Below are 21,081 nucleotides of genomic sequence, written 5' to 3' on the forward strand. Positions count from 1 at the left end.
GATTTCTGGGTGCATTTTGTCGGCATATTTGGGTTTGTTGCTGAGAAACCTGCAGACTGTGTTAATTGAGTATCCATTCTTTTTGAATACACTGTATAGATGATTTTCCTCAGCTCTGCGTAGTTCCTCTGTGCTGCAGTGTGTGGTGGCTCATTGAAATAATGGTCTGATGCAGCTTCGTTTGTGAATGTTGGGATGATTGCTTTTGTAGTTCAATATTTGGTCCGTATGTGTTGTTCTCCTGTAGACACTGGTTTGAAGTTCCCCATTGGCTGTTTGCTCTACTGTGACATCGAGGAATGGCAGTTTGTTGTTGTTTTCCTCCTCTTTAGTGAATTTTATGCCAGTAAGGGTATTATTGATGGTCTTGAAGGTTTCCTCTAACTTGTTTCATTTAGTGATGACAAAGGTGTCATCCACATAGCAGAGCCAAAGTTTGAGTTGAATACGGACAACAAGCAAAGCCAATGTCATTTACAAAATACCCTGCAAGAACTGTAACAAACGCTACATTGGACAAACAGGCAGAAAACGAGCCACCAAGATACATGAACATCAACTAGCCATGAAACGACATGACCCTCTCTCACTAGTATCCTCACACACAGATAAGGAAGGACAGCACTTCAACTGGGACAACACATCCATCGTAGGACAAGCCAAACAGAGACACGCATGAGAATTCCTAGAAGCATGGTATTCCAACTGGAACTCTATCAACAAACACATAGACTTGGATCCCATTTACCACCCCCTGTGAAAAAGAACAGGAAATGGCATCACCACAGGAAATGACGTCACCAACCCAAAGAAACCCAAACATATAAATAGAAAATAGGAATCATCAGCAGTGCTTCGTCCAGAGGCTGACTGAAGATGGTGACGAAATGTCTGAAAATGAACCTTCCAACTCAGCGAGCAAACCTACATCCATTTGTTGAGCTGTTAGTTATTTTGCTTCATACACACTTTGAGCCCTAAAAATACAACTGAGAAAATATGGAAATTGATTCAGCTCTGATCTTAAGATCTTACTGGTTGATGCTTTACTGTCTTTCGAAGTCCTTTACATCTGTGGAACTGTTGCAAGTAGACATTAAGCAATGGATTTTCATTTATATAATTCCTTAATGCAGAAAATATCCAAAGGTGCTTTTGAGACATGAGACAAACTGATGACAAGCCAAAGAAGTGTTGATAAATTACTAAAAGTAGTTCTTTTGTCATAACATTTAAAATGTATGAAAAGTCTGCAAATGCTGTTAGCTGCTGATTTGGCAGAGTATTCTCTGTCTCTACCATGTGCTCCCATCTGATTTTTATTCTTCTAAAGAATTTTGTTAAATTAAAGCAGCAAAGTTACTTTTAATATTATGTCTATATTTTTCAATGTCAGTCAGGTTAGTGTGCATTTATGTTCTGTTTATAATGCATTGTTTCTTTGTTTCATTGGTATTAAGCACATTACATTTTTCTGCAGACTTTAATAATTATATCAGAATGTAGATCCTGAAAGACAGGTCTTTGTTACTTTAGAAAAAGCAGAATGCTTTGAAGAGTGATTTCATATTACTTCACAGTCCAGAGCACATCATTCACGACTTTTTCACCTCTTTGAGCTTTTCCAAATTTATCTTTGTGGTTAATATACCATCTAAGCTGTCTGGCAGCTGATGTTCTGATTCACTTGATGTTCTATCTCATTCTTTCCCTCCTGTTTCTTGATAGTTTCACCAAATTATTGAATCTTGTTTAAACTCTATATCCAAGCTGTTACGCTGTTATCTTTATATCGGTGGATGTGCTATGTATTTTTCATATTTCATATTTCAACATTTGTTTGTTTTAGTATTGACTGAGTACTGTGATCTTAGGTATGCAATTTGTCTAACAGTAAAAGGTGCGGTAGACTTCAGTCCATGACTCTTATGTCTGCACATTCTGCACAATAGGTGATCAAGTTTAACTGAACATCAGTTTTAGTTTACTGCATAGCAACCCTCAAATACTGGCAGTTTACAATTCAGAAACTGGATGGGGTGCAGCAGAATATGATGCATCCTGAAAGTAGTCACATTGTACATTTTTATACTTCGTCAGTATATATTTAGAATACAATTTGTAAAATGGAGATTTGTCAATGTTAGTTCGAGACATTGCCCACAAGTTGGCATATAACAGTTTTTATGTTTTAAGCAATAAATTGTCTGTTTTTACTTGAATTTCATTTTGATAATTACGTTAGACAAACACTCCTGATATGTAACATTGTATTTTAGAATGTAGTGGTCCTGTTTTATTTAATGCTACTCAAGTCGGTTATAGCTTTCATCTGTGATTGTCATCATGCATTATTTTAGTGATAGAATTTCCTATTCATTCACAAGAAACTTAACAAATGCTTTGCACCAAAGTCCAAACTCTCTATAATTGTTCAGATTGACAACAGTGAAGTGTTTTCCGCTAAATTTCATCAAAGACTCATCACAAAGATAAGCCCAGAAGTGGGAGGCCGTTCAGCCCATCTAGCTCATCCTGCCATAGAAACCTACCGTCCTAATGCAACATCTAACTGTCTCCTGAATGATTCTGCCTCTACTACCCTGCCCAGAAGATCAATTCAGGTATTAATTATTCTTTGCATAAGATGCTGAATCCGGAATTGGTTTATTCCTGTGACTGTTCATGATACAGATGATATTCAAATGAAAATAGTGCTCTGATTTACCCTTTTCTGTTCAGCTTTATTTTTCTTGTGAACGTACCACATAATAAGTAATTCATTTGCAATCTAATTTGATATATTTAAGTCTGTAGTGCATAATTGGAGTACGGTACCTGGTGTCACATTTGTGCTTTATCATGTAACCTGGAAATTGCTCTAAGATTAGCTTGATTTCTTATTGAGGGATCGAGTGCAGTAATTTAACCCTGCTTGCCATTTTCACTTCATCAGCCAATCCTCTGTGAATGCTAATATATACCCTCAGCTCCGTGATTCACTACCTTGTGTATTACTCTTTTTATGGCACCTTGTTGAATGTACTATGCCAGTTCATGTGCTGGCTTTCCTTTAACCCTGCTAGTTAGTTTCTAAAATATGTTGATACGTTAATCTGTTGAATACTTTTTCGCTTGTAGAAAGTCATGATGACTGTCTCATCATATTGTGATTCTTTAATGCATTGTCAAATTTCAGCATTTATCCAATGGTTGATGAGGGGGAAAGCTGGCCTGTAGTTTCCTGTTTTCTCTGGCCCTCTTTTCTTGAGTCTTGATATTATAGTTACTCACTTGCGTCCCTACTCGAATATTGAAATAGTACCACTGAACTGTGTTAGCAGTCATCACCTGTGGGAAAATGATAGTTGGCACATTACAAATGAAGTTTACCACTCGCAAAAAGAATGTAACTGTCATACAACTGGTAAGGTTTGAAAAATTAAAGCTGCTGAAAGGAATTATTAGGAGATGGTACTCTTGAAACTCCTCAGCGTGAACTTGTAGGATTAAGAAAGCGTGCTTTATTTGTGTAGGACCTTTTGTGATCTTGATGTGCCAAAGAGCATTGGAGGCAATGAAGTTGAAATGCAGTCATTCTTGTAAGATAACATGGTAACCACTAATGGTTTCACTAATAGCAACATGAAAGTGATCTGATAATCATCTTTAGTGATTAAGAGATAAATATTGGTCAGGGCATAACTGAGAACAGGTCAGAGACATGGTGAGTTGGGAATGAGGCAGGTAAGCCCAGACTTAATTCTACCTGTCATGTTGATTGCACGGAATGGTCCAGACACTCGGCCACCTTTCAGGAGGCAAAGCGAAATCCAGAACAGCTTCCACTCTGAAATGGTGGGGAGCTGATTGAGCCAAGTAAGCGACCTATTAAGGCTTCCTCTCTTACACTGCAATTTGTAGTGCTGAAACTTGGCCTCTGGAAGGAGATACCCTCAAGGACCACCACTTCATTTGCTTTTAAATTCTCCCCCTCCCCCATCAAATCACTTCTGATTGCTTTTAATACTTTCCCTTTGCTCACCATTCCCACTCCATATCAAGTGGTTGTTCCAGGTGAAGTAATGCATTGTGTCCAACATTTGATGCTCATGTTAATGTCCTGAAAATCTAGCCCATTAAACTAACACTGCTGCTTCTGTAAAGGATAAACAAGAACACGATCTGTTAGAGTTGACAGACTTGTAATTTCTGTGAAAATGACTTTCCTGCATTCGTAGCACAATAGGCAGAAATGCTCCCCAAGACTAAGCCTAAAATATTAGTTCTCATGCACCTGTTTGGAAAATTTCAGGGTATTGGGCATGATTGCAGGATAATCACTCCTTTTCTATGTATTTTACCCATAAACTATCATGCTAACTTTTATTAAAAGCTATTCCATTGCATTATAAATGCAGGCTTCTCAAGCTGTCTATGCTAGAAGCGTCCTATAGTCAGTTTTACTTGTTTGTAATTGATCACTTCACTGCTAATTAACCACTTAATAGAGCAGTTAGCATTCTTTTAAGCACATGCCAACAAAGTCAAAAGATTTCTAGAATCCTGCTAGCGAGCTTTCAAGAGCACAGGATTAGCACATCAAATTTTCGTTAATAAGTAAACATAGGACATAGAAAAGTACAGCACAAAACAAACCCTTCAACCCAAGATCCCTCTGTTCTTCCACACTACCAGGAACCCTGTCTCTAATCCTGTTTTCAGCATTCAAGTTGGACCTTCCAAAATGCATCACTTCATATTTATCCAGGTTGAACTCCCATCTGCTATTTCTCAGCCCAGCTCTGCATCCTATCTATGTCGCGCAGTAGCCCTCAATACAATCAATGGCACCTCCAACCATTGTGTCATCTGCAAATTTACTAATCCACAACCTCAACCTCCAGAGAACAGAGCCCTGTGGGACACCACTCAGCACTGACCTCCAGGCAGAATACTTTCCATCTACAAACACTCTCCTACTCTCTGCCTGCTGTCAGCCAACGAATTCTGAATCCAGATAGCCAAATCTCCCTGTATCCCTTACGTCCTGACTTTATGAATGAGCCTACCGTGGGCAAACTTATTAAATGCCTTGCTGAAGTCCATATACACCACGTCCACTGCTCGACCTTCGTTGACCTGTCTTGTCACCTCAAAGAACTCATAAGATTTGTGAGGCATTACCTGCCCCTCTCAAAGCCATGCTGACTGCCTTTAATCATGCTATGCTTCTCCAAATAGTCATAAATCCTATCCCTCTAAATTCTTTCCAAAACCTTGCTGACCACAGACGTAAGACTGACTGGTCTGTAGTTGCCAGGGATTTCCCTATTACCCTTCTTGAAAAGAGAAACAACATTCGCCTCCTTCCAATCCTCTGGATGACTCCCATGGAGAGTGAGAAAGCAAAGCTCTTCGCCAGCGGCTTAGCAACCTCCTTTGTCGCTTTCCGGAGCAACCTAGGATAAATCCAGTCTGGCTCTGGGGACTTATCAATCTTAATGTTTGCCAAAATTTCCAGCACATCAACTTCATCAATGTTGATCTGTTCAAGCCTGATCCCAGCTCCTCAAAGTTCTCATTCACATCAAAGTTGCTTTCCTTAGTGAAAGCCAAAGCAAAGAACTCATTTAGGGCTTCCCCTATCTGCTCAGGCTCCACACACAAGTTCCCTTCACTATCCCTGATCGGCCTTACCTGCTCCCAATCATTCTCTTATTCCTCACGTACGAGTCAAATGCCTTGGGTTCTCCCTGATCCTTTCCACCAAGCCTTTCTTGTGACCCTCCTGCCTCTCCTCATTCCATTTCTGAGCTCCTTTCTAGTAAGCCTGTAATTCTCTAGAGCTGAGCAAGACCCTTGCTTCCTCCACGTTACATCAGCTGCCTTCTTCCTTTCGACGAGAATCTCCTTTGTTCTTGTCATCCAAGGTTTCTTAATCTTATCCCTTCTTACCTGTCTCGGAGGAACAAATTCATACATGAGTTGCAACAACTGCTCCTTAAACAATCTCCACTTGTCTGGTGTGCCCTTTCTGTGGAACAATTGCTCCCAGTCTGTACTTCCCAACTCCTGGATCACTGGTGCTGGAAGAGCACAGCAGTTCAGGCAGCATCCAACGAGCAGCGAAAACGTCGATTTCGCTGCTCGTTGGATGCTGCCTGAACTGCTGTGCTCCTCTAGCACCACTGATCCAGAATCTGGTTTCCAGCATCTGCAGTCATTGTTTTTACCTACTTCCCAACTCCTGTCTGATAGCGTCATAATTTCCTTTTCCCCAATTAAATATCTTCCCTCTGTAATTGCTCCTTTCCCCTTCCAAGGTTATGATAAATATGAGCCAATTAATAATTGGCTGAGAAACAAAGTTAAGTCTGAGATATATATATTTATCTGCTGTCAAACATTGGATAATTCATTGTTTTATTGAGATGCTGTAAATGCTTTGATAGGAAGCCATGGATTTCATTATTACAATATGCTTAGCTAGGAAGGAAAAATAAAAAGCACAACAGGTGTGGTTTGGAGAACACTCTAAAAATCCGTTTTCTTGTCCTTAGGTTGCCAATGAAATTTCTCAGAAAATTGCCGCAGCAGCAGAAGCCAATACTTCTCAGCAAATTTCAACAAAAATTGTAAGATCTTCAAAAGATAAAGAGAAGAAGAAAGAGAAGAAGCACAGGAAGAAATCTCGTTCTCGATCTCGGTCACGTCCTAGATACCGATTGAAATCGAGATCAAGGTCAACGTCGAGGTCAAGATCTAGGTCACGGTCGAAAGCAAAACACTCACTGCCCAACGCTTATAGAAGTGTCAGGCATTCAAGGTTTGTTAATCTTATTGAATATTCCATCTTGGAGGCTAAACCAAATATATCTGCAGCACAGCATCTTTGCTATGCCTGAAGCAATCTTTATTTGGAGATTGCCATTTGACTATGTCATTTAATGAACAATGACAGGTAGCTGAAGACCCTCTGGTCCATCCTACCTGTCCTACACAATTGCAATTCCTTGTATGTCACAATAACTACATCCTCCGTCCTCTCAAACCCAACTGATCTTCTGGCAGAGCTGAGACCTAGAACCGAGGTCACCCTTGGGAAAAATATCTGTGAAATTCCTCCCTGTCCATTTACATGATCAAACCTAGATGAGGAGATCACTCTGGCCTTGATAAAAGTACCTATCCTCCTGTAAGATAAAATATTTGCCCTGGGCATAAATATGTTCACAAAGACTTAGAAGATTCTTGACAGACTGTGTCCAGAAATCAATTTTTTCCTTCACGAGTTTCAGTGACTTTGCATCCACAGCCTGCTGTGGTAGGGAATTCCACCCGTTCACCAAACTCGAGTTAAAAGAAATAATTATTTTCATCTCAGTTCTAGATGGATGGATAAACAAATCAATTCTTGCTAGAAGGAGTTCTTTGAATTGAGGTTCATCGTGTGACAGGAGTCTATTTGCAATCTTTGGGGAGTTTGTGGCATAGTGATAATATCAGTGGACTAGTAATCCAATATTACAGGTAAAAATCCTGGGGTCATGGAATCAAATCCCACTTTGGCAGATGTTGAAAATAAATTCAATGTTGTTGTGGTTCTGTTCGCCGAGCTGGGAATTTGTGTTGCAAACGTTTCGTCCCCTGTCTAGGTGACATCCTCAGTGCTTGGGAGCCTTCTGTGAAGCGCTTCACAGGAGGCTCCCAAGCACTGAGGATGTCACCTAGACAGGGGATGAAACGTTTGCAACACAAATTCCCAGCTCGGCGAACAGAACCACAACAACGAGCACCCGAGCTACAAATCTTCTCCCAAACTTTGAATAAATGCAATGTAAAAATCTGGAGTTTTAAAAAAGTCTAATGTTAACCACGTAACTCCTACATACCCCCTCTTCTCTCCCCCCACCCTGTCTTTGTGTATATACTGACATTTTCCTAACTGCCATTAGTTCTGAAGGTGGGTCACCAGACTCGAAATATTAACTCTGATTTCTCTCTACAGATGATGCCAGACCTGCTGAACTTTTACAGTAATTTCTGTTTCTGATTTCCAGCATCAGCAGTACTTTTGGATTTTATTAGGTACTAAAATACCATCTGGTTTGCTGATGTCCCTTAGGAAAGGAACTCTGCCATCCTTACCTGCTCTGTCCTACATTTGACTCCAGACCCACAGCAGTGTGGTACTCCTAACTGCCCTCTGGGCAATTAGGAATGGGAAATAAATGCTGGCCTAGCCAATAGTACCCACATCCCATGAGCAAATGAAAGAATCTCTTGACATGCAGGTACCCCTCACAAAGCCATAGCTACAACTTCATGTTTCCACCAGCAGACGGAGCTTCATAGGACTCCCAGAATCTTATATACATCATACCCTATGTCAAAGGCAAACTTGTACTGGTTTCTGTGGACAAAATCATGGAAGATGCAGCAATATTAAGGGGTCAAAATTACAATAGTTTCTTATGTTGTAGCTTTCTCACTTACTCTGCTCACACTTTTCTCACCCCCCCCCCCCCCAAAATAATCTTTTGACGTTTTCAGAAGGAAAATTTGTGCACTAAGATGATGAGAATTTTGAAAGGATTTTTTTGAAGTGTTTCCAGATCAGTCATGGTTTAGAAGCACAGCAATAAGATTAAGCCATTAACACCCCTGAGTCGATGCCAACATGGTTAGGTCATGGGTGACCTGTAAGTCAGCTGCCTTATTTCGTATCCCTTCTTGCATAATAAAAGCTATTGTAAAATTTTCAAATTAACCTCGCCCTCGCATATTGGTTGAAAGAGTTGCAAATTTCCACTTACTACTCTTTATCTGAAACAATGCCTCTTGACATTATCCCTTGGCTACTTGCTCTCACTTCTTCCCCCTTGTCAAAGTTATAGCTGCAATTTCTACCATTTAAGATATTTCCTGTAACATTAGGTGTAAAATAATAGTAATATTTCAAATTAAATCAAATTCCCTCACCAACTTCTCATTTCCTTTTGCCTTTTTTAAAGCAGCTGGTAAGAGATTACCTGTAGCTGGTAATTTAGTATTTATTGTCTACTCGTGAAATGCTTTTAAATTGGTAGCAACCTGACCCACAGTATGGAAGTCTCCTAATTAGGATGTTTTATTGGATCTGGTAATTCATTCTTGATGTATGACATGAAATCTTTGTATTCTAACAATATAGCTTGTTTGATTTAATATGCATCTAGAAGTTTATAATGCAAGAACAAGTATTTGCCATCTTCAATGGAGAACCATCGCAAAGCCTCAGTACACTTTTAGGGGAAAGAAATGGTGATCCAAAGAGATTGAGAAGAGTAAAACCAGTTCAATACCTATGTAGACTTAATATGCCATATCTTTCTTTGCTGTAGATCAAGATCACCTCATGGAAGGAGAGTTCAGGCCTCAGAGAGACGGCGGGATGAGCGAGAGAGAGACCGAAATGTTCCCAGTGCCTATCGAGTTGGTAACAGCTCAGATATAAGTAGCAGAAAAAGATCACGGTATGTTTTACCACATTGCAAAATCTCCTAGATCCCATTCAATCCTTAAATGGGGTGGATTCTATGGTAATGAAACCTTTGTTGTTCAATAAGATCATTGGAAATTTGTACCTTTTCCATTTAAAGCTATTAATCACTGAGCTATAATTCTATTCTTTACTTGGATAGCTCTTTCAATTTGTATAATAGATGTAAATGTGTTTTATAATTTAATGGAAACATTTACTGTTTCAGACATTAGTTCTATTTTAATTGTTGCCTCAACACATTTCATTAAACAGGTAGTTTTAATGACATTACTTATCAGATAGGGAGGGCTTTTCTTGATCCTTTCTGAGGGTAATTGTAGCCTGTCAGGTGGGGATAAAGTCAGGCTTGTTTTGATTAAAGTTTTTTCACAATTTTAGATACTCATGTTTAACTTATGTGAAGGTTTAACGCAAAAGGTTATTGATTTAGGGAACTATGTAAAACTATATCAGAACTTAGCAAGGATGGAAAACAGTAAGAAGTATTAGAGGATAGACGTGCATGTGATATTATTGCAAGTACTGTAGGGATCACACTCCTTAGCATTAGTAATCTGGATTCAGAAGCTGAATGCATCTGATCATATTTAGTGATGGGTAATGTCTTGCTAAATTGGCACAATAAAGCATAGCTGGTGGCTTGGGAGCTATAGTAAGAGTTGAGTAAAATCTCTGGTGAGTATGCTACCTTGGTGATTATGGTATTGCGTGAGCTCAATTCAAATCAGCTTTTGCTTCTTGTGTCAATCAATGCAGGGGCTTGTGGGCTGTCACTAGGCACAAAAACTGGATTCTCATGAAAACGCAACAGTTGCATTAAAATAAGGCACGATAGATGCTGGCAATCTGAAGCAAAAAAGCACGAAATCGCTAGAGAAACCGAGCAGGTCTGGCAGCATCTGAAGAAGGGCTACTGGAATTGAAACATTAACTCTGTTCCTCTCTCCGTGGATGCTGACAGACCTGCCGAGTTTCTCCAGTTTCTGTTTTTGTTTGCAATGTTGGATTACTGCCCCAAAGAGAAGCTGCCACCCCTCGCTCTTTTGGCTTGCATGTGACTTAGTATCTAAAATTGATTCCTGATGCTGTTGGAGTAACTAAGGATGAGATTAGTTGCCTTACAGTGATTATACGTAATAATGTTTCTACAAATGAGCACAATAATGGACATTCTGCATGATGTTTAAATTTCTAATGACATCGAATGATCATGCACTCTCGAGGCAGAATAACCTCCTTCAGTGCTGTAATTATTCTGAGAGTCTACTAAAATGACAAGAGTGACTAGAACATTGAATTACGTAATCAAAGACAGGGATAGCTGTGTGCAAATTATCCAGTGATATGGTCAGGTGATACGTGTCGTACTCTGGAGTTCGGTACACCTGCGCAGAACTGACACTTTATACCCTAAAAGGTATTGTTAATGTCATTGGACCTGCATTTCAAAGATGTAGGCCAATGCTTTGAGAACATGGATTCAAATCCCACTCTGATAAGTGGCAGGATTTAAATTGATTAATCTAGACTTGAAATCTAGCCTTGAATAGTGACCATGAAACTTATCTTCAGTGGTTGTTTTTAAAAAGCGACCCATCTGGTTCATTGTCCCTGATGGAAGGAAATCTGCAGTCCTTACCTGGTTTGTGACTCCAAATTCACAAACTTACCATAGTCCCAGAGGACTATAGGGCTACTCTATTGTGACAGCAAGGTGTCTGGTGTAAAGTTTAACCTGAGGATCACCACAGCTCAGGTGAGGAACGAGGTAGAGGAAACTGGACCTTCACAGTGACCTCAGCCAGTACAAAAATTGAACTGGCATTGTTGTTGGCACTCTGCATCACAAACTTGCCTGGCCAACTGAACTAACCAACCCCCATCACAATATGATTGACTCTTAACTGCCCTATATAATGACCTAGGAAGCCACTTGGTTCAAAGAAAATTAAGGATTAGCCACATTGCCATTAATGCCTCATTCCATGGAAGAGTGAAGGGCTTGAACTACTTGACAAGTATGTTTTGCTCCAAAAGATTCCTTTAAGTAAGGCTGACATAATGGAAGTAACATGTGAAAGGAAAATATTGTTTTCATCTGTTTTGTAATAAAGCCATTAAAATTTAGGTGTAAATACTAACTCCACGGTTTCATTTAATCAGCTTTTTATCCTTAAAAATATGAAGACCTTGGATATGTTTCCACCAAGGTTTATGCCTTTATCAATTTAAATTTTCATTGATGTTTCTGTCAAACTCTTGTCAATTAGTCTCATGATTTATCTCAACAAGACACTATGTCTAAGAACCTGTAAATTCCTTCAGGTTTTTGCATAGCATCCAATAGAGTAAAAGTGCTTGAACTGAGTAAACAAGAACATTATCATGAGCACATCAAGTTTCAGATTTTAGATATAATGGAATTCTCATTTTAGTTTGCTTAGCCAAAAAAGGCTGAGCACAAATGTTTCTACTGCATTAAATGAAAAGTTACTCGAGCAGAATTCAAAGTTTACCTGATATTTGATTAAATGGATGGATAATTTTCAATGCGTACTTTTCAATTTTTAAAATGTATCTATTGAGAACATTTAACAGTTCATATTCGTGCATATTATTCTGACTGAAATGTTCTTGATGGCTTTAATAGTTGGGGTTATTTTATTCTCTATTTTATTTTCTACTTTGTTCTAAATTCACTCAGTACATTTAGTTGACTCATGCAACATTAGACCATAAAACCTTAAGCTGTAGGAGTGCAAGTGGACCATTCACGCCATTGCATCTGTTCTGCCATTCACTGTGATCATGGCTGATCTGATAGTCCTCAACTCCACCTACCTGCCTTTTCCCCATAACCCTTGATTGACTTACTGATTAAAAATCAATCTAATTCAGCTTTGAGGATACTTAATGACCCAATCTTGACAATCCTCTGAGAAAAGAAATTCCTCATCTCTGTCATAAATGTGCAATTTTTTATTCTGAGATTATGCCCTCTGGTCTTAGACTCTGCCACAAAGGAAAGCAACCTTTCCACATCTGCCCTGTCAAGTACCCCAAGAATCATGTATGTTGCAATAAGGTAATCTGTCATTCCTCTAAATTCCTATGTGTACAGGTCCAACCTACTCAACCTCTCCTCATAAGATAGTCCTCAAATACCTAATATTAACTTTGTGGACCTTCTCTGGACTGTTAGCAATGCCAGTCCCTTAGAAAAAGGAACTAAAATTGGTAAGGATTCCCGCTGTGCTGGTAAAGTTTAAGCAAAACTTCACTATATTTCAGTCCATTCCTTTTGAACTAAAGGCTAACATTAGCAGTGTGAATATAGTTAGCCTTGTAAATTGTTTGGTCTGAACTTCCAGGCAGCTAATTGCCTAGACAGTCCTTTTAGTGAAACTGAAGTAAATGCCATTAATGCTCACATTCTAAGGTATAAACAAAAGAAGGAGTGTCTAAAATCTGATTGAAGATTTGTAGCTCGGGTATCCGTTGTTGTGGTTCTGCTCGCCGAGCTGGAAGTTTTTGCTGCAAACGTTTCGTTCCCTGGCTAGGGAACATCATCAGTGCTGTTGGAGCCTCGTGTGAAGCGCTGTTTTGATGTTTCTTCTGGTATTTATATTGGTTTGTTCTTGCCGCTTCCGGGTGTCCGTTTCAGCTGCAGTGATTTGTATGTGGGGTCCAGGTCGATGTGTCTGTTGATGGATGTTCTTGCCGTTTCCGGGTGTCAGTTTCACCTGTAGTGTCTTGGAGGGTCTGAACTAAAAACTGAATTTGTTGGACATGTTCAGGTCAGGCAACATTTGTGGGAAGCAAATCAAAGTTAACATTTCAGGTTGATAATCTTGTAATAGACTGTGAAGAAGTTAGAAGTTTACCAGGAGAAAATGAGGTCTGCAGATGCTGGAGTATCAGAGCTGAAAATGTGTTGCTGGAAAAGCGCAGCAGGTCAGGCAGCATCCAAGGAGCAGGAGATTTGACGTTTCGGGCATAAGCCCTTCATCTTTCCTGATGAAGGGCTTATGCCCGAAACGTCGAATCTCCTGCTCCTTGGATGCTGCCTGACCTGCTGCGCTTTTCCAGCAACACATTTTCAGCTTAGAGGTTTACCAGTCTATAACCAAGTGCTGAAATAGGAAAAAGGGAGGTGGTGGACCAGGAAAAAACAATGGAAAAGGATTGTGTTTGGATGGAAGTCAGGGGTAATTAAATTTGAAGAGTCTAGTTCCTCTTATATAGAGGATTCTTCACAGGAACTGTTCATCTCCATAATTGAATAAAACTCTTTAATACAAAGCTGAGCATGTTTCTTCATTGAAAAAGTTTGCTTTGTGTTATCTGACTAGGAATTTGTGTTCTGTTACTTCTGAATTAATTTGATTCAAATGGTAGGAGCAGTAGAAAGAATGACTTGTATTTATATAGCGTGTTCATGTCTTCAGGATATTTTTCACTGCTGCAAAATAAATTGCTTTTGAAAGGTAGTCACTTTTGTACCATATGCAAATATAGTATATCCAGATTGTTGCACAGCAGGTTTCCAAAAATAACATTTTGTTCAGTAACTTAGTGATTTTGGTTAACCCAATTTTTAGCATCTCCACTATAGGTAGCTGAAGGCACATCTCCTAATACCACAAGCTTCTGAATTCTCTCCCTTCGTGCAGAGATTTGTATCTCTCTGAGGGGGTAAGTGGAAGTTCAGGTGCTACCGTCATATGAGATGTGAAGCACTCTCTTAATCCTACATTGAAGTATTTGCATAGATTACGTGTGCACATCGCTGCAATGGTATTTGAATGCATAACATTTAAATTTAAGAAGTGAGAGTAATACTATTGAGCTATGGTTAATGCCAAAATTACCATTTCTTCCCTGTGGTTACCAAACATTGAGAATAGCCGGGGGACTTTTTCTGATCCCCTAACCTATGATCACATAGTCTATTGATACATTGGATTTTTCATGAATGCAGCATTAGACATCAGATTTGATGTTTTTAATAGCCTGCCAACAATTGACTCATGGTGAGGGTTCACATGCGAATGCTGGAGAGTTGTTGGGATAATTAAATAATCATTTCAGGAGGAAGGAGATGAAAAGTGCACACTGTGTGGGCAAGTTTCTTGGTAATTTACGTTCTGAGATGGCTTTTATTTATACACTTTATGCAGAGGTCTTGTTCATTAATAGAAGTACTGTACTTATTTTTGCAAATTTATGACTCATTCAGGTCTCCCTATGAAAAGAAGAAGAAAAAGAGTTCAAAATCTCATCCCAAGTTAAAAGAAAAATCTTTACGTTCACGCTCACGATCTTTATCACCAAAAAAGTCAAGTGTAAAATCTTCAGCAAGAAGTTCAGCACACTCAAACAGCTTGTCTCCAGCAGAGAGCAGAGATTCCAGTCAGGATCATTCAAGGTAACATATTCTTTACATCTTTGTAATGCATAAGATGATATTCAAAGTAAACTTCATTATGTAGGTTAAACTTTGGAAGTACAGTGGATGAATGATTTATCAACAATATATACAAAAAGCTTATCCTAGGTATTTTCAAGCTTTCTAAATCTACTCTATTGGAGCAGCATTGATGCTTGTAACATTCAGGTGAGCTGGCCAAACATGCTGTAGTTGGATGTAGGTTTGCTCGCTGAGCTGTGAGGTTCACTTCCAGACGTTTCGTCACCCCGCTAGGTAACATCCTCAGTGGTCCTCAAGTGGAGCAGTGTACATGATTCCTGCTTTCTATTATATATTTGGGTTTCTTTGGGTTGGTGATGTCATTTCCTGTGGCACCACAGGAAATGACATCACCAACCCAAACATATAAATAAAAAGCAGGAATCATGTACACTGCTTCACCTGAGACCCACTGAAGTGGTTACCTAGTGGGGTGACGAAACGTCTGGAAATGAACCTCCCAGCTCAGCGAGCAAACCTACATCCGATCCTCAACCTGAGCTACAAATGCTGTAGATGTTTGGAATATATATATATATATATATATATATATATAGACTTGTCTATCTCTGATCATTCCAGGCTATGTATACTACATGTAGGCTGATGAATTGTCTATCTGATTCATTAGCTAATTAGAGAATGTGTACACCTTTACATCATTGTTGTGAGAAATTAAATGTTTTTCAAATCAATATAAATATTTAAAATTAAAATTCCCTCATGTTAATCTTAAAGTATAAAGTAGCTTGTCATTTGGAATATTGGAGATAAACATTGGGAACGAGTGTCACTTAGGTACCATACAGGAGTGCCATTGGTGATGTGGTCCTTGTTTGTCTACATTGTTCTTGGAACTGTACAATGAAACTTTATCAGACCCAAAATCACTTCTGTTAGCAAATCAGAACAAACGATGGTCTAGCATTTAGTCATTCTTTCTTGTTTTATTCAGGTTAATTTTATTGATGTAACACTTCATAAAATAACCAAAGTTCATAAGGTCATCATAAAATTATAGGATTTTGTAATAGATGTCTGAACTTAATGCTTTTTGTGTTTAAGTTCATTGGTTGAATTCTGCATCATTTTGGATTGGTTTGTCTTTGGTTGGTAATATCTAAGAACCTTCTTTGTAATTTGTAAGTTGGTTGGTCCTCTTTAATGTCCAAAAGCTGGGAGATGAATGGTTCTGTCTTTGAACTTTGAAGTGTTCCCAGAAGTATGTAGCCTACTTTAGGATGAGCAGCAAAGGCTGTAATCATACAATCGTAGAACATTTCAACAAGAAATTAGCCGTTTAGTTTACGAAGTTTGTGCTTTTGTTTTTTTTATCCTATGATTCACTCATCTAATCCTATTCTCTATCTCATTTCCCATACACCTCAATATTGCCCTTTGTCAACAAACTGTTGCATACCCTGCAAAAATGATGTGTACTTTAAGAAGCAGTTATGCAAGAAAAATCCATGTTCTAACTTCCATCTGTCAAATTCTTACTTCCCTTTTTAAGTTGTTTGTATGAACTCAGATTGCGATTAACTTGTAGGCTATGGCGTTGTTACTGTATTGTTGACCAGCATCATATTGAAAAAGCAGAGGATATTTGTTCTGATTTGCTACAAACTATTTGCTTCAAACTATTTCTCTGTGAGTAGAAGATTTGGAAATGTAACTTTTCGTTGCTGACAACGTTGTTGAGAAATTTTGGTTGAGAAATTAGCTTTTGGCTTACCCTTCAGTGGTGCAGATCCCCGTTCTAACAAGTTGACTAACAGAGGCAGAGTAAAACTGATAAAGTTTACCATTTAACAAAATATACAATTACAAATGAGTAAATATGTAAAATATGTAATGAAGTAATAGAAGACGGACGAAGTAAAGCAATCTTTGAGTACAAAAGACTAAAGGTGTTCTGATTAGGATTTGTTAAGGTTTCTACAGATAAATTATTTCTTCTGGTGAGATAATCCAGGATTTCAGGACATAATTGTAAGATAGAGCCAAACTACATGGAGAAATCAGGAAGCACATTTTTCACGAGGTAGAAATTGTAAGTTCTCTCCACAGTTAGCTCACTCCCAAAGATGCTGCAGATGTTTGAAGTTAGTATCAATAGATGTGGAAAAGGAGAATCTGTTATTTGAAATAATAATGGAGCAGATCAAGGAATTGAATAATCTACATCCAAGATGACTTTTAACTATTTTGCAAGTCCTAAATATAATAGTATAATAATAAAATTGCTCATGACACCTTGCCACTTGATAAAGGTGTGTCCAAATGAAAGCAAATGCTCTGTCATTTAAATCCTCCCAGTAGCAACTCAGAGTCCCCGACCACTATGTGTTGCATGATCTAACTTTTTTTTCATGATTACTCTTTCTGGAAGATATTAAAAGGTGCTTTCTAGTTTCAATATTGGCTTTACCAAATTGTTATCTTGTTTAATTATGATTGAAATTGCAGTGATACTTGGAACTGATCTTTTCTCTTACACCTACATTCTTTAATAGCTCTGTAGACCCCTTTTGATTTGTTTTTCTCAAAGCTTGGGAAGACCAAGTTGCTTTTTTTTAAAAAAACATTCTTCCCCAACTCTGACAAGAGGCATCTGCCTCATGGCCCTCTTCAAGTTACATTCAGTCATTCGGTGTTCACCAAGAGGGTGATACAGTGGCTCAGTGGTTCGCACTGCTGCTTCACAGTGCAAGGGACCCGTGTTTGATTCCAGTCTCTGGTGACTGTGTGTGAGGTGTTTGCATATTCTGTCTGCGTCTATGTGGTTTCTTCCCACAGTTCAAAGATGTGCAGATTAGGTGGATTGGCCATGCTAAATGCAAAATTGCAGGGATAGGGTGGTGGTATGGGTCTGGAAGGCATGCGCTTCAGCGGGTCAGTGTAGACTTGATGGGTCAAATGGCCTGCTCCCACACTTTAGGGATCCTGTGATTTATAGTGTGCTACAATTAGCAGACTTCTGTAAGACCAGGTCAGGGTGCTACATATGGCCTCAGTCTGGTGTAATAAAATCAGAAGACAGAATCAGAAATCAGCCATTCAGGCTATCAACTCTGCTTTTCTGCTTTTGCCTTGATTTCTTAACTGAATATACTCAACAGCCCGGCTTTGACAACCCTTTGTGGTAAATAATTCCACAGGTTCACTCAGAATAAATTCCTCCTCATCTCTGTCTTAAATGCATGACCCCTTATTCTGAGATAATGCCATCGTGTCTTGGACTCTCCCTTTATGGGAGCTCTCCTTTCTTATCATTTATCCTGTCAAGTTCCATAAGAATTTTGAATATTTCAGTAAGTTACCTGCCATTCTTCTAAACTGAGTATAGGCTCAACCTACAGAACGTCTCCTCGTAAGACAGTTCCTCTACATCCAGGGTCAGCCTAATGAACCTTATCTGAATATAGTAGTATTCCAGCTGTGATCTGACTAATGCGTTGAACTAATGACCAGTATTCTATTTTTCTTGCCAAATGCATGACCTCACATTTTGCCACATTATTTCCCACCTAACGTTTTTTCCCATTGGCTTGTCTATATGCTTCTGTAGACTCTGTCATCCTCACCATTTGCCTTCCGACCTACTTGTGTCATCTGAAAACCTGGCTATAGTATATTCATATTCCTCACCCAAGTCATTAATATATGTTGGTGTTGGTCTGGTGTCACATGGAGGACAGATCAGGGATGACTGGCAAATTCCTTCCTGAAACAATGTTATTGAACCACGTGAGTTTTCACAACAATCGATGGTCACAGTCACAGATGACTTGTGTTCACTTCCAGATTTATTTGTTTTAAGTTCCACCGGTTGGTGTAATTACATTTGTACTCATGTCCCCAGCATTAATATCTTGATTACTACTCCACTTACTATTGTACTACCTTCCATCTACTACCTGTTGCTTCCCCTCAATCAGTTATAGAGTCATAGAGATGTACAGCACAAAAACAGACCCTTCATTCCAACTCATCCATGCCATCCAAACTTAGAGTCATAGAGGTGTACAGCATGGAAACAGACACTTCGGTCCATCCCTCCACACCGACCAGAAATCCCAACCCAATCTAATCCCACCTGCCAGCACCGACCCATCTCCCTCCAAACCCTTCCTATTCATGTCCCCATCCAGATGCGTTTTAAATGTTGCAATTGTACCAGCCTCCACCACTTCCTCTGGCAGCTCATTCCATACATGTACCACCCTCTGTGTGAAAAAGTTGCCTCTTAGGTCTCTTTTATATCTTTCCCCCTTACCCTAAACCTATGCCCTCTAGTTCTGGACTCCCAGATCCCAGGGAAAAGACTTTGTCTATTTATCCTATCCATGCCCCTCATAATTTTGTAAACCTCTATAAGGTCACCCCTCAGCCTCTGACGCTCCAGTGAAAACAGCCCCAGCCTGATCAGCCCCTCCCTGTAGCCCAAATCCTCCAACCCTGACAATATCCTCGTAAATCTTTTCTGAACCCTTTCAAGTTTCACAACATTTTTCTGATAGGAAGGAGACCAGAATTGCACACAATATTCCAACAGTGGTCTAACCAATGTCCTGTACAGCCTCAATATGACCTCGAAACTCCTGTACTCAATACTCTGACCAATAAAGGAAAGCATACCAAATGCCGCTTTCACTATCCTATCTACCTGCGACTCCACTTTTAACTTGCAACTCCAAGGTCTCTTTGTTCAGCAACACTCCCTAGGACCTTACCATGAAGTGTATAAGTCCTGCTAAGATTTACTTTCCCAAAATGCGGCACCTCACATTTAGCTGAATTAAACTCCATCTGCCACTTCTCAGCCCATTGGCCCATCTGGTCAAGATCCTGTTGTAATCTGAGGTAACCTTTGCTGTCCACCACACCTCCAATTTTGGTGTCATCTGCAATCTTATAACTATACCTCTCATGCTCACATCCAAATGATTTATATAAAATGATAAAAAGTAGTGGACTCAGCACTGATGCTTGTGACATTCCACTTGTCACAGGCCTCCAGTCTGAAAAACAACCTCCCACCACTACCCTCTGTCTTCTACCTTTTGAGCCAGTTCTATATCCAAATGGCTAGTTCTTCCTGTATTCCGTGAGATGTAACCTTGCTAACCAGTCTCCCATGGGCAACCTTGTCGAATGCCTTACTGAAGTCCGTATAGATCACATTTACCGCTCTGCCCTAATCAATCCTCTTTGTTACTTATAGAGTCATAGAGCTGTACAGCATGGAAACAGACCCTTTGGTCCAACCCGTCCATGCCGACCAGATATCCCAACCCAATCCAGTCCCACCTGCCAGCACCTGGCCCATATCCCTCCATTCCCTTCCTATTCATATACCCATCCAGATGCCTCTTAAATGTTGTACCAGCCTCCACCACATCTTCTGGCAACTCATTCCATACATGTACCACCCTCTACGTGAAATCGTTGCCCCTTAGGTCTCTTTTATATCTTTCCCCCTCACCCTAAACCTACGCCCTCTAGCTCTGGACAACCCCGATCCCAAGGAAAAGACTTTGTCTATTTATCCTATCCATGCCCCTCATAATTTTGTAAACCTCTATAAGGTCACCCCTCAGCCTCCGACGCTCTCGGGAAAACAGCCCTGGCCTATTCAGACTCTCCCTGTAGCTCAGATCCTCCAAGCTGAAAGTGTGTTGCTGGAAAAGAGCAGCAGGTCAGTCAGCATCCAAGGACCAGGAGAGTCGACGTTTTGGACATGAGCCCTTCTTCAGGAAACATCGACTCTACTGCTCCTTGGATGCTGCCTGACCTGCGCTTTTCCAGCAACACATTTTCAGCTCTGATCTCCAGTATCTGCAGTCCTCACTTTCTCCGCTCAGATCCTCCAACCCTGGCAACATCCTTGTAAATCTTTTCTGAACCCTTTCAAGTTTCACAACATCATTCCGATAGGAAGGAAACCAGCACTGCACGCAATATTCCAACAGTGGCCTGACCAATGTCCTGTACAGCCGGAACATGACCTCCCAACTCCTATACTCAATACTCTGACCAATAAAGGAAAGCATACCAAACA

The 21,081-nt window shown here is 39.7% G+C and overlaps 1 protein-coding gene across 3 annotated transcripts in view; it reads left to right on the forward strand.

Annotated features, from left to right (window-relative positions):
• Nucleotides 1–21,081, forward strand: part of sfswap (splicing factor SWAP) — a 123,494-nt gene that overhangs the window by 78,983 nt on the left and 23,430 nt on the right. For 2 of the 3 annotated variants that reach the window (XM_060843368.1, XM_060843369.1), the window contains exons 14-17: nt 2,439–2,624; nt 6,564–6,829; nt 9,387–9,518; nt 14,787–14,975. In XM_060843368.1, coding sequence (XP_060699351.1) covers nt 2,439–2,624; nt 6,564–6,829; nt 9,387–9,518; nt 14,787–14,975 — 773 coding nt within the window. The remainder of the gene's footprint in view (nt 1–2,438; nt 2,625–6,563; nt 6,830–9,386; nt 9,519–14,786; nt 14,976–21,081) is intronic. The other variant, XM_060843370.1, reaches the window with a different exon arrangement.

This window comes from Hemiscyllium ocellatum, chromosome 24, assembly GCF_020745735.1.
Source record: "Hemiscyllium ocellatum isolate sHemOce1 chromosome 24, sHemOce1.pat.X.cur, whole genome shotgun sequence".
NCBI classification, from domain to species: domain Eukaryota; kingdom Metazoa; phylum Chordata; class Chondrichthyes; order Orectolobiformes; family Hemiscylliidae; genus Hemiscyllium; species Hemiscyllium ocellatum.